General features: G+C 42.3%; 1 protein-coding gene across 1 annotated transcript; it reads left to right on the top strand.

Annotated features, from left to right (window-relative positions):
• Positions 1-6,365: 6,365 nt before the first annotated feature.
• Positions 6,366-12,454, top strand: LOC149276075 (proteinase-activated receptor 2-like). Its single transcript, XM_089503927.1, has 2 exons — positions 6,366-6,402; positions 11,334-12,454. The coding sequence occupies exons 1-2, from the start codon at positions 6,366-6,368 to the stop codon at positions 12,452-12,454; spliced, it is 1,158 nt and encodes a 385-aa protein (XP_089360053.1).
• The last annotated feature ends 1,551 nt before the right edge of the window (positions 12,455-14,005 follow it).

The following is a 14,005-nucleotide window of genomic DNA, read 5'->3' as shown; positions in this document are numbered from 1 at the left end:
CTCCCTTCAAACTTCCCCCAAAATGGCACCAGCTGCTTGGTGTTTCCAATCTAAGTCAGGGAGGGTAAAGCCCTTATTATGATAAACTCACCTTTCCGTACTACCTTAGTTATTTCTTCAACTAGCAGATGATCAAGCCCCTCTGCATGTCCAGGTGTCTATAGATCACAACTATGCAACAACCCATTTTGCTTTCAAGTTCTAAAGTTACCCAAACCGTCTCTAGGCTGCAGGCATTTGTGCACATCACATCACCATGTCCAAATTCATCCATACAACAGTGTGTGTGGGCAGGGGGCAAGTAGTGTTACCCTGCAGAATCCCATCGCTTCTCTCTACAAGTTTAAATACCTATAAACAAAACTGATGAAATGCTCACTAAGAACCTCTGATCCTTTGGGAGAAAGATGCAATCCATCTTTTTATACAGTTCCTTATTATACCAAATCAAATTCCTGTTCTTGGCACGATCTCCCTATGAAATAGAGCAAACTTCCAGAGGTTAGCCTAAGTTTACTGGCACCTGGGTGTAAAATATTTTTGGTGCCCCCCCAGATGGGTGTGGCTATATTGTTAACCTCTCCCCTTAACAAACATAAACCCTCTAGACTCCACTGGGTTCCTGTGTCGCCTCGACGGATCAAGAGATGCTGCTGAGCAACACACCTTTACAGTAAAAAAAAAAAAATCTACCACCACTGTATAAGATGCACCCAATTTTTAGACCCCAAATTTTTCTAAAAACGTGCGTCTTACACATGGGGAAATACGGTATATGATTGTTAACAGCAATTACACTGCTATCATGCCCAGGCAACTAGTACATGCTAGAACCTGGGCATGATAGGAGTGTGATTTCAATCCCCTTACCTGAACTGTAGATCTCTGACTCGCAGACTACTGCAGGGGCCCCACTGCTTCCTCTCAAACAAGTTCTCTGGCCACGCCCCCAGGGGAAGAAGGAACGGAGAAGAGTCACATGATGTGCATTCATGTGAATACGCTGGGTTCCTGCTTTTCCTGGCCGAGATGTTGCTCGGACACTATGCAACCAACGTGCAAGTAAGCAGCCCAGCCCCTGTGGATGATTATTTTCGGTCGTTTTTTTTTTATTTTGCCATTTTGCCATTTTGCCGATAATGCCCTTTTCGGACGATATATTTCGGCCACTGATATATATATATACGTGCATCCCTAATACTGAGTAGGACGGTAGTAAAGCATAACTCCCATCGTTACATATAGAGCCTGAAAGTGGTATACTACAATTTCCACAACCAGAACAGTATAAATCATACCATTAAATAGTGATCCAGACACTGAGTGTGGTACATTGTATCTCTTATTAAATAGCAAGACAGACACAGATGGGGTAACTCCTCCTATCAGTATATCTAACGTGTCAGACATTGATGGTGCTACACCATAACTCCCCTTACTATATACTTACAGTGGTACATCATAAATCCCAATATCACATCAGTATATTAATACCACTTTTTAATTATATATGCTGGGCCATTGGTGCAAACTTTCCTAGTTTTATATATAATCCTAGTCCAATAATTATACATCATCAAGGGCCAGTATAACTATGTGAAAGGACCAGCTGGAAGAAGCTATTAAAGGTCGGCATATCAGAATACATAATAAAGAATATGAACCTTAATCCATCACAGATCAATGAATTCAATGTTATGGTGTTAAAGTTAAAATAAAATAAAAAACCAACAGAAAACTACCAAAGTGCGATCAAGTGAAAAATGCACATTAGTATTCACATAGCAGGCACAGATCACAGGTCGCACACCACAAAGCACTCAGTTGTCATCCACAGAACTTGCCCAGCACCCAAATTGCACCCACAGGACTTGCCCAGCACCCAAGTTTTTTCTCAGCACCCACATTGTCTAATTTAAAGACATGTTATTTGGTGACAAGGGAAACCCACATATCGTTAGACAAATCACACTTCCTGATTTTTCAGCTTGTAAACACACAATCACGCTATGGCTATGCAGTATTTTTCACATAAGCAAACTGAACTTTCTAAACATTAGGCTAGATTATAGAATAATTACATATATTACAAATCAAAATACATACAAAAAGGGCTCTTTTACATGATCAAGTGTCATAGAAGTCCTATAATTTCTGGATGGAATGTGGCAATGTTGCCAGTCTGTTGCAGACAAGCAATGCGAGACACTGCATCTAACCTATGGTAGTACTGGTTATATGTGCTTCTCCATAAGAACCAAATCTGTGCAATCATTTTTGAGAAGTGGATGAAAATCGTGCGAAGAAAGACATGACAAATGAACACGCATTGATGATTGCAGATCCTCTATCCCTGGTGTCCGTGTAAGACATAAAAACTTAGAATTTCACAACAGATAAGAATCATTTGGCCCATCTAGTCTGCCCATTTGTCCTCCTGTGAAAACCTCAAACCTTATTTAGTACTTGGTCTATATTCAGGATAGTGATATGTCTATTTCATGCATGTTTAGATTCCCTCACTGTATTAATCTACTAGCCCCCTAGTGAAGTATTCTTTGATGAACACATTGACATGTTTTACAGCAATTCGGTTGTATTACTGTTTTGTTGCTACCTGTCACCATCTACTATTCCATGTCGTCCCCTTTTTTGGCCTAAACTAGTATGATATGTTCAAGGAAAGCAAAAGAAGGCTGTACAAGTATTTCCAGATTCTATTTAAGTAACATAGTTGAAACCCTACAAACAAAAATAAGGAAGAGTGCATTTCTTAATTTTACCTATGGCAGGGCTCAACAAATCATGGTCGCCATGGCGACTAGAAACCACTTTCTGGCACCCAGGGTTTTGCAAAAAAAGGGGGTAAAAGCTGATCAGGGCTGGCATCGTGAGTGGGTGCCGTGAGTGTGTATACTGTGTATGTATACTGTAGTGTCAGTGTTAGTGTGTCAGTCTGTTAGTGTGTGTGTGTCTAACCGGAGCCTGCCCTTGCGGGACACGGCCAGGACTGCCCACTGACATCAGTGGGTGGTCCCACTGACGTCACAGGAGCGGGGTCCCACTCCCCGCCTATTTCTCCTTTAAATAGAGGTGTTTCTTCTATATGTCAGTGGGCAGTCCTGGCCGTGTCCCGCAAGCATGTGTGTACCTGAGCGCAGGGGCGTAACTAGATGCCTCAGGGCCCGGGTGCGAGAATCTGTTAAGGGCCCCCCCACCCCCTCACCCCTCACTTGAGGTACGGCTCGTGTAAGATCGGTTGCCCTGGCTGCCAAGCCAAGGGGACGCCCGAAATCTTTTTTACGTTTTTTTTTTTTTTTAAATAAGGCAGGGGCGTCCAACATGCGGCCCGCGGGCCAAATGCGGCCCGCGAGACCTCGAGGTGCGGCCCGCGTAAGATCGGCAGCCAGGGCAACCGATCTTACACGAGCCGCACCTCAAGCCCTGCTACTTACTTGTGGGAGGGTCTTCTGGACAGCACAGAGGAAGCGGAGTTCACGTGACTTCCTACTTCCTCTGTGCTTTAGCAGAGAAGGCAGAGGGAGGCCGCGCCCCCTGCTGAAGTCTGTGAGCGGCATCGAGGGAGCTGCAGTACAGGTAAGGGGGTGGGGAGGGTGTTTGAATGAGTGTGTGTGATTGAGGGAATGAATCTGTGAATTAATGATTATATGAATAAATGTGTGTGTGTGTGTGTGTTAGCATGGATGTGTAAGTGCTGGAACCTAGGCATGATGGGACTGTGATTGCTGTTAGCAATCACACTCCTATCATGCCAAGTCAGCCAGTACATGCTGAAACCTGGCCAGCTGCCCCCCTTGTGTAGTGATAATGCCAGCAGTATGGGGTCTGCACTTACAGCCACCCTGTACCAGCATGTACTGGCTGACTTGGCATGATAGGAGTGTGATTGCTAACAGCAATCACAGTCCCATAATGCCTAGGTTCCAGCATTTACTGGATGGATGTGTAAGTGCTGGAACCTAGGCATGATGGGACTGTGATTGCTGTTAGCAATCACACTCCTATCATGCCAAGTCAGCCAGTACATGCTGAAACCTGGCTAGCTGCCCCCCTTGTGTATTGATGCTGCCAGCAGTATGGGGTCTGCACATCACTTACAGCCATCCTGTACCAGCGTGTATTGACTGACTTGGCATGATAGGAGTGTGATTGCTAACAGCAATCAGAGTCCCATCATGCCTAGGTTCCAGCATTTACTGGATGGATGTGTAAGTGCTGGAACCTAGGCATGATGGGACTGTGACTACTGTTAGCAATCACACTCCTATCATGCCAAGTCAGCCAGTACATGCTGAAACCTAGCTAGCTGCCCCCCTTGTGTAGTGATGCTGCCAGCAGTATAGGGTCTGCACATCACTTACAGCCACCCTGTACCAGCATGTACTGGCTGACTTGGCATGATAGGAGTGTGATTGCTAACAGCAATCACAGCGAGCACAGTCCCATCATGCCTAGGTACCAGCATTTACTGGTTGCCTAGGCTAACAGCAATCACACTCCTATCATGCCAAGTCATATTGCTAATTTTGTCCAATTGCGTGTTACCTACTTTTATTAAACATGTGAGTTTTTATTAGTATTTTTAAAGGTGGGGGTCATTTTCGGTTTTGGCTAAGTGAACCCTGAATGTTTTGGTCCAGAATTTTCATTTTAGTTCATCCCTAGAATAAATCTAGGGAATCCTGAATTTGTAGTCGCAAAACTTTCAAGGCCCAGAAATCAGTGAGAGGAAGAGTAAAGGTTTTGTGTCATTTTACTTTATTTTAATCTGCATATTTTATTAAAGGCCATATTTTTTGTCACAGTGAAAAATGAGTGCGGCCCGCGCACGTATACAATTCTGATGAAGTGGCCCACTGCAGAAAAAACTTGGACACCCCTGGATTATGCTCTTTGTACATGTGCCCCTTTTTTCTTTGATTATGATTCAATATGTAAATTGAATTTGTTGAATTAGTTGAAAAAAAATTGTTGGGTAAAAATCATGTTTTTTTGGGGGGGGGGGTGAGGGGGTGGGGGGGCCCTTAACAGATTCTCGCACCCGGGGGGCCCTTAACAGATTCTCGCACCCGGGCCCTGAGGCATCTAGTTACGCCCCTGCGTGTGTAGGTATGTAGTCACAATTTTAAATCCATTTCGTCTCTCTCTGCATATTGTGTTTTCTGCTAACAGGCAGATTGCATGGTTACATATATTCTAGACATGTGCAGTTTTAATTTTGGTCGAACCTGTTAGGTAACCACATATAGGGCTTGTGGTCAACTCCTCTTCTAACCTTAAGACCTTTTATATTATGAAATCTCTAGGCAGACTCTTTTACTTTTCTAGAAACTTCTACATAACAATATGTATTTAGCCAATAAGGATGCTCAATGTAACTTTGTATAAGCATTGTGTGGGGAAAAGGTGTCGAAATAGTGATTGGTTCTTTGCATAGGTTCTTCTATCCTCTTATTCATTCTGTTAACTATATATATATATTATCAGCTGCGTAATAAACTTCAGTGCTTTGTGATTCTACTCAGTAGTCTGTGTGTGGATTATTCAGCACTCCGGATATCTGTACTGGAGACCGGGGCGGTACCCTAAAATTCAATTAGAGGAATAAAGGATAAACACACAAGCTTGAGCCTTTATTCTGTTTAATGCCCCTTGTCATGAAGGGGTTAACTGTGCAACTCTACAAAGGTGTGCTTTATGGGGGGTGTAATATACAAAAATAAAAACAAGATTGGGGAGAAAAAAAAGCTGATCCGCCAAGTCTGACCCTGAAGGTGTGTAGGTGATAAAGTCTATTATTATTAGGATGCCTCTGAATGCATAGAATCTAGAATTTCACTATTGTGACCTCCAAATGGTTTTGGTATAGGATTGATACACCTTTAGTGAATGCGATCCAAATGTCTATTATATAAATGTGACTCAGAACAGTGCTACAAAGCCCCACCACCCCACTCTGTGGTGCTATCCAGATGCGCTATTAAGATAAGGAGCCCTCACACGAGATATTATCTCCATTTTGGGGGAAACTCGTTAAAAGCATAAAAGGCTCGGTGAGGCAGCCAAGGAGCCGGAACGCAACACATTTGGAGCGAAGAAACCAATGAAGCGGCGACCGTCTGTCTCTGGCCAAAAGCCATTCCAAAACGACTCGGGGCGTGGCCAACGAGCTCTCTGGAGCAAACTGTCCAGTTTCGTGGAAACCTGGTGGGGCGGGGCTAAAGATGACCGTGACGTCAGCGCTAGGTGTTCCTGTGAGTCCGAGCTCTGCCCCGCATTAACTTCTCAGCTCCGGATCGGTGAGGGTTTGCGTGCGGAGTGTCACCGAAGAGAAGGCTTCCAGTATGGGCTGTTACCGGCTGCTGCTGTGGGGGGCAGCGCTGTGCGCGTGTATACTGTCAGTGACAGGTAAGAGCCGGAGGGGACGGAGGGTCACTCATTACTGATTTCTCCTCTGGGTCAGACACACCCTGAGGCTCCTCTACAGAGTTACAAACTTTCGGATCCCTTGGAGCTTAAAGCGTGACTTTTGCCCGGTATGCCCGGCGCGCTCCGCTTTGTGTACTTTGTGTGCGCTCTGTCTGTAAAGCTGGCGGGTTTGTGGTTTTAATCCGGGGGGCTGAGATGCGGGCGGGCAGGTGGGGCTGCTGCCTGGCTCCGGTGTGTGTGTTGCGCAGAGCTTTGGGGTTTATTACCCTTGCATTTTGGACAGATACTGGAAGCTAAAATCCAGACTTAGGTGATTTCTTCCCCTCAGGGTGACTTTTAGGGGTGCAGAGCTGGGGATGTAGTTGGTACCCCGAATTATACCCTAATTAACTGCTTATTAATGAGCTCTCAGGTCACCCATCCCCCATGTTTATTTCTGCCATTGTTGGGTTTCCTCCAGTGATGTAGGTCTGCCTGCGGTATTGTAACACACGTAACACATGTTTGGGGTCACCTTCCGACCTGTGTATCATGCTGTGGATCTAGTATCTGGCTACCTCTGCACATGTGAACTTGGTGTTCACGTATGTTGGGGGTCACGTAAATAAGCCAAGGATATGATAAACATTTTGTGCATGTATTTGGCCGCACTCGCTTCTTTGCTGCCGTCGTCTCTGCTCGGGGTGGGCTATAAGGGGTCATACCGTGGGATGTGGGGCGCGTGTACTATACACACGCTAGGCACAGCCCTCCTCGCTGTTACGATTATAATCGAGATCTCTGATCTCCCCCCAACCGGCCCATTAAGTAACTGTTACAGCTGGGATCCGGATCGCCAAATAGGGTGATCCGCCAACGGTTTTCTATGAGAGGGTCTTCTGGACCTGGCGCCCCAAGTGTAATTGGCCTGAGCTAGAATATGCCGCTGATATTCCTGGTGTAACCTGTGGCTGTAAGGCCTTATCTCTGGCACAGAGAACGTGTGCTTTCATATCAGAACTTAGTGTGTCTCACAAAGCAGGTGACCCTGCATGGACTAGGTTGGGCCGCTCAGTTTAATTAGGTAATTACATGTTCGGATATTAAGTTGGCTGCATGGGCCATAGGTGCAACCAAGTATCTCGCAAGCCCGGGACATATGTGTCCCTCTTGATCACGGTGGAAACAAATGAATCCGTATCTTGCCCTTCAACCTTGCGGATGTAAGCTGTTGGAATATGGGAAGAAAATTGTCATCAATAACCAACCCCTGCAGTTCGACCTTTTTAGGTCAGTGTTGAAAACGAGGGGAGAAGTCTTTTGCGGTCTCTTATGGGTTTGGCCCAGGCCTGAAGTTAATCCCTTAAAATGGACCCCTCTCTTTGGCTGCCTTACCTAGGACAGAAATCACGCCTTTCTAAACTGTGGAGGACAGAAGATACATTCAAGAATAGGATGCTCTTTAGACAACCAGAGAAATAGAGTTCCAGAGAAATAGGTTCCTTTTTTATATCCATAGCCTTGTTTAAACGTGCGTGTGTGTGTGCATGTGTTAGACATCTGACGTATTGTGCAAAGGTGTACATTTCTTAAAACTGCATTTATTACTATAGGCTACAACAATAAATGTTATTTTTAGAAGCTAACCATGATAGTGAAAACTTGTTATGCTAGCTTTTGTGTTGCTCAATATGTGCATTTTTCACCAGACGTTTGGAAATGATGCGTTACTTGTGGCCAGTTCATTCTTAACGGAACATTCCACAACCTCCAGTGATCAGGTAGAGCTTACTCTGATGACACGAATATTGTGTCATGCTGAAGATATGTCATGCCTCTCTGGAGCAGAGAGTAGGCTTGGTTGTTCTTGACATTCTTTTGACCCCTTATGGAATATTTACCCTGGGTTACGCGATTCTTGTGTACACCGGCGCTTATCTAACCACATATCTTTTCTATATGTTTAGGGCTTAATTTTAAACAATAGAAATATTCTGGTTAAAAAAAGAAAAAAAACAAAACCCGGAAATTGGAACGAAGAAGAAACATGGTTTTGTATCCACACGTTACAGCAAATGTAACCATAAACCTAGGTTCAGAATCGATCACGAAGATGGCAATAGCCGATGTGCTGATCCTTATAACTGATAGGTGTGTGTGTGTGTGTATGCGTGCGTGTGTAGCGTGTGTGTCTTTCTGTGAACACTTACACTCCATCCCAGATGTAATATGGCTCCTCTGTGAGCTCACTTGTTCAGTTGAATGTTGTGTCACCGCCAAAGAACAACACATGCATTGTATGCGGTTTATGTCTAGGAATTAAGTCGTAGGGTTTCTGTGTCGTGTTAAACAGCCTTGTATTCCGTGCCTTCATGAGAAAGCAAAACTAGAACACTGAGAGATCTTTTGGAGATACTCCATAGCTGTTCCTGTAACATTGGGTTGTTACTCCAGAATAACTTCTTCGTCATTAATTGTTACAACAGTAATCTACTTAATGTTTATAGGCTACAATGTTTATTGTAACAATGTTCTTCTTACAATTGTTTATTATTGTGGATAAATATTGTTGTTGTAGACATTGGCATGTAGGTAGCTTCTAGAGGCTTACGTGTGGTTTGCGTGCTTCGTTGGGAAGGTTAATATGACCTGAGTCTGTGTTTGTGACTTTTAATGCTGGAATGTGAAGTGAAACCGAGACCCGCAGCATTGACTCCCCATTTGCATAAGCTTCAAACAGTCTGTCAACAAGAGTTTCTCTTCTAGAATGTCACTCGAAGTGCATTTTTCGGCTAATTTAAGGCCGGCAAATCCGAAAGAACGTAGCACCTTCCATTCAGATGCTTAGATGTAATGTAAGGAAGTTTTTTATTTTACTCGGTGGGTGTTAGATAAGTGACACAGACTCCCAGCAGATGTGTTAGAGGCTAATATAGGAGGTTTAAATGAGAGAGACAACTAAGACTGATCAGGGTTTGAGTCTTTACAACAGGCAGACTAGATGGGTCATAAAACAAAGCAAAGCATAAATATTGGGGATTCCATGGCGAATAGGCGTTTCTGAATCCTCGCTTTGTTTTGTGTATTCATTGGTCATCTTTATCGTTGCAGCAACCCGGGAATCTGAGTGTTTTTATGCTTTTTAGGCTGTGCGCTCCACTTTGTGTATGGTTTAGACTAGATGAGCCGACATAGGCATGTTTCTCGTACCAGTATACACCAGTATCGGTGTGAGCCCTGCATAATGTATAGCTTAACTGATAAAGGGGCTTTTCAGAAAATGTAACGATTAATTGTAAAGGGCCCACTGAAAAAAAGGTTAGTGGAGTTGGTCCTTAAGGCATCATAAAATCTATGAGTTGAAACGGTGACTCTCATTCCGACTAAAGACTAAAGTAAGTAAACCCCCGTGTGATGGACAACAAGATAAAGATAAGTCCTTTTCTACCTTGGCTGCCGGAGTACAAGCATTGGAAATCCATGCTATACGGTGTTATTAAATGTTATTACTGTTTCACGTGTGTACCCCTTAATAACACAGTAAGTAAAGAAGAAGAAAAAAAAATCTGATGTTAGACGTTCATCCATGACTGCATTTTTACAATCCCCCCCTAGTAATAGCAGCGGATCTGCTGGATTTTAACTGTGCTCTTCCATTCATACAAAGCGTTCCTTGCCCTCTTCAGCGTGTTATGCAAGTAAACCTTAGCAGAGCTGTCATTGTGTTCTTTACTCTTAACTCTTTAATAGCATAAAAACAATTTTCATCTTGTATTACAATTAGTGTCTGACTTTGTGTCACATGACAATTAAGTGTTCCTGGCAAAAATCATGAATTCTTAGTCTTTCTTAGAAATTTTCAAGGAAATTCTTCGTTTTGCGCATTTTAAAATACTACAAAGTATGTTTCTAACGCATTTGGTCATATTTCACTGAAGTGGATAAAACGTCACTTTTGACCCTTTCACCCGTAGCTCTTCTGCAGTGCGGTTCTTATTATTCCAAACCAGCTGCCTGCTCCTGGTCTGTGGGATAAAGAAGCTTTAAGAGCCATTTATGGAATGTTTTGTGCCGTAAAATACCTGCATAGTATAATCAGTAGGTATCAGTTGTCCTTGATCTTCCAGTTTTCTGTCTGTAACCTGATTCCTGTATTTTCACAAAGTCACAAAAATGCTTTAAGCATAAAGGACAGAGAAACAATTACACATTTATATATAAGTACAGTTATAACTTGGGCTCACCAAGTTAGTTGCTATTATTATAATTGAAAACTAACCGTAGAAGAGAAACTCTTGTTGACAGACTGTTTTAACCGTAGTGTGTTGTACGGAGCATACAGCGCCTTCTATACCTGTACATGGAATGTTAATTAATTAATGGTGTAGGCAAGGACTCCAGACTTACAGGCTATCCGAGTAACTGAGGCATTAACTCTTCAGCTGAAATAAACACATACTACTTCCATGTATATGTTTGTGTTCTGTATGTGTATAATTTCAGCTGTTCTTGTGATTTGGATACTTAGTCCTACTTGTTCTTAGTCACCCAGGTGTACTAAAAAAGTAAAATATCAATCAGAATATACTTCAACTATATTCTCATATGAATTCATAGGGGTGCCAATAATTATGCCAGATATTTCACAATCTCCGTTCTAGTTCATCCCAGAGGTGTTCAATGGGGTTGTGGTCAGGGCTCTGTGCAGCCAATCAAGTTTCTCCACACTCATGTCTTCATGGACCTTGCTTTATGCACCGGGGCACAGTCACGCTGGAATACAAAAGGGTCTTCCACAAAGTTGGAAGCACATCACTGTCCAAAATGTCTTGGTATGTGGAAGGGCACACTAAAGTATACCCAAGATTCATCTTTCTGTATATAAATAATAATAAAACTGACTTTTTTTGTTGAATATATTTCAGGACAGAATGTTACAAAAAAAGGAAGGAGTTTTATTGGGCATGCAGTGGAATCAACCAACACTTCGGGAAGAACTGCTTACACAGTGGATGATTTTGCAGCAAAAGTCTTGACTAGTCGACTGACCACAGTTTTTCTCCCCATCGTATACATCATTGTGTTTCTCGTTGGCGTACCAAGTAATGCAATTGCGTTATGGGTCTTCTTTTTCCGAGCAAAGAAGAAGCACCCAGCTGTGATATACATGGGGAACCTGGCTCTGGCAGATTTAATGTTTGCAATATGGCTCCCTCTCAAAATCTCCTACCACCTAAACGGCAATAACTGGATCTATGGGGAAGCTCTATGCAAAGTACTTGTTGGATTTTTTTATGGGAATATGTACTGCTCGATCCTTTTCATGACATGTCTTAGTGTTCAGAGATACTGGGTCATTGTGGACCCTATATCACACTCAAGGAAAAAGTCCAGGATTGCTTTCATTGTTTCACTATCAATATGGGTACTAATTATGTTGGGAACTATCCCTTTGTATCTGTTTAACCAAACTGTCTATATACCTAAACTCAACATAACAACCTGCCATGATGTTCTACCACTGGAAGTACTGGCCATTGACATGTTTAGCTACTTCTTGTGTCTTGCTGTTGGGGTGTTTTTCTTCCCAGCTATCCTCACTGCTTTAGCTTACACGCTTATGATTAAAACTTTGAATGAATCCATCACAGATGAAAATATCGGAAAAAAGAGGAAGAGAGCCATCAGACTGATTATTACAGTACTTGTCATGTACCTCTTATGTTTTATGCCTAGTAACATTCTTCTTATTGTCCATTACTCGTATATAAAGAGCGGTGCCATTGGTAACATATACGCATTGTACGTTACTGTCCTTTGCCTCTCTTCGATGAATAGTTGTATCGACCCGTTCGTCTACTACTTTGTATCGGAAGACTTTAGGGAAAATGTAAAGAACACGTTTAAATGCCGGAGCGTACGGACTGTAGAAAGAATGCAGATCTCATTCAGCTCCATGAAATACTCCAGAAGATCCAAATCCTACACTTCAAGCTCAAATAGCACAAAAACAAGCAACTGTTAAATATGAATTCCTCTGTAAATTACAGGGAAAAGAACATTTGTGAGACTGCACACAGTGGCTTTTTTTTATGGGAGGCTAGATCCTGTGCATCTTTCTTTTGGACTAGCCCTTCCCACCATGCTTAGCTATCCAAAACTGGAAACCCACGTGCTGTCCGACCTTAGAATATTAATTAAAATGTTAAGCAAATCTTAAAAGTTAGAAGGGAAGAGCTTCTAGAATTAAGTGCTCTGGGAATACATCTACACTATTGTTCCTCAGCAACTGTATGTCTCTTGCATGTCGCCCCCCCCCCCCCCCCCCGGGGTCATTGTTGTCCCTTGACATGTTCTCAGTTGTCGTCATAAAGCTTTTTATTTAGTTTGATAGAGGGTTGATAAGTTATTTTAAAAGTAATTGTGCTTGAAACCTGTTTATAAGGAAGTCACTGGAAACTGTTTACTTAGATGTGGTTTAGATTGTAAGAACAAAAGTCGTCAGGGAAAGTAGAAGTGGTACGGTATTGTGCAGTTAATTGCGAGAGGAGTGCACATATTGTAGAAAGGTGGCAGTATCTGTAGCGATATGTTTGCACACAGCGCAGGCACGTAATGCTAAGGGCGAGTTCCTTACGCTTAGACATTAGGAACCAGACCTAAGTATGTAGAAGTTAGTCTGGATATCTGAGAAGCCGAGGGATAGGTTCATATGAAGAATTCTGTATAGAGTACTGTAAATTGTGTTTTTGTCAGCAGTTATATTTCAGAGTCCATGGCTTCCTAGGGTTTATGCATCCCTACACATCTATATAATGTTAGTTATGACCATTTTTATATTTATATTTAGCTATACATCTGTTCTGGAGCACTGTTGATCTTCCCATGTACCCTCAGGGGAAAGAAGTGTTGTAATCCTTTCTCCTTGTGCGCAAGTGTCAAATCTGAAGTGTTTTTGAGCAGTTTTATGCCCTAATGAGTTAATTGTCCACATTAATGTATATGACTTGCCTGTTTTTAGTATGTTGTATCATTTTGTATTTTTTTTTTCTCAGTAATATGTTTGCAGTAATGTTTTACCTGTACTAACTGTATGCATAGATTTTTTTCATATAGAAGATGCTACAAAGCATATGCAGGAAGTGTACTTAAGTATGCTTCAGGGGAGGAGAAAAATGAGACAGAAGTCCTTTGTTTTAACCATTTATGAAGCAAATAAGGATGTAATTGCTGACATTTTGTGGGAGGGGCAATTTTTATTTATTTGTTTTAAGCATAACTAAATTTACCAAGTGGTGTAAACATTTCAATAGTTTTTAACTTTTAAAATGAAGCTCCATTAAGCTAGTTTTTTGATCAAATATAAATATATCAGTATTTTAGGTAGATTGTGGACCCCCCCATTATTATCCTCTCTAACAAATGATAAGGAAAGTGTCCTGGCTTTGAGCTCTATTTATGAAGGGACAAAACAGTAAAGTTGATCCAGTGTGAAGGGCTGAGCTGACCTTGTATAATGCATAATTCAATGAGTCTGAAGACACTTGACTAATTTAACTATACATTGTACAGGGCC

The sequence above is a fragment of the Sceloporus occidentalis genome, unplaced genomic scaffold (assembly GCF_023333645.1).
Source record: "Sceloporus occidentalis isolate IW3139 unplaced genomic scaffold, rSceOcc1.0.p SCAF_248, whole genome shotgun sequence".
Classification (NCBI taxonomy): Eukaryota; Metazoa; Chordata; class Lepidosauria; order Squamata; family Phrynosomatidae; genus Sceloporus; species Sceloporus occidentalis.
Note: the sequence above shows the minus strand (reverse complement) of the source record. Positions and strands in the feature narration are given on the sequence as shown.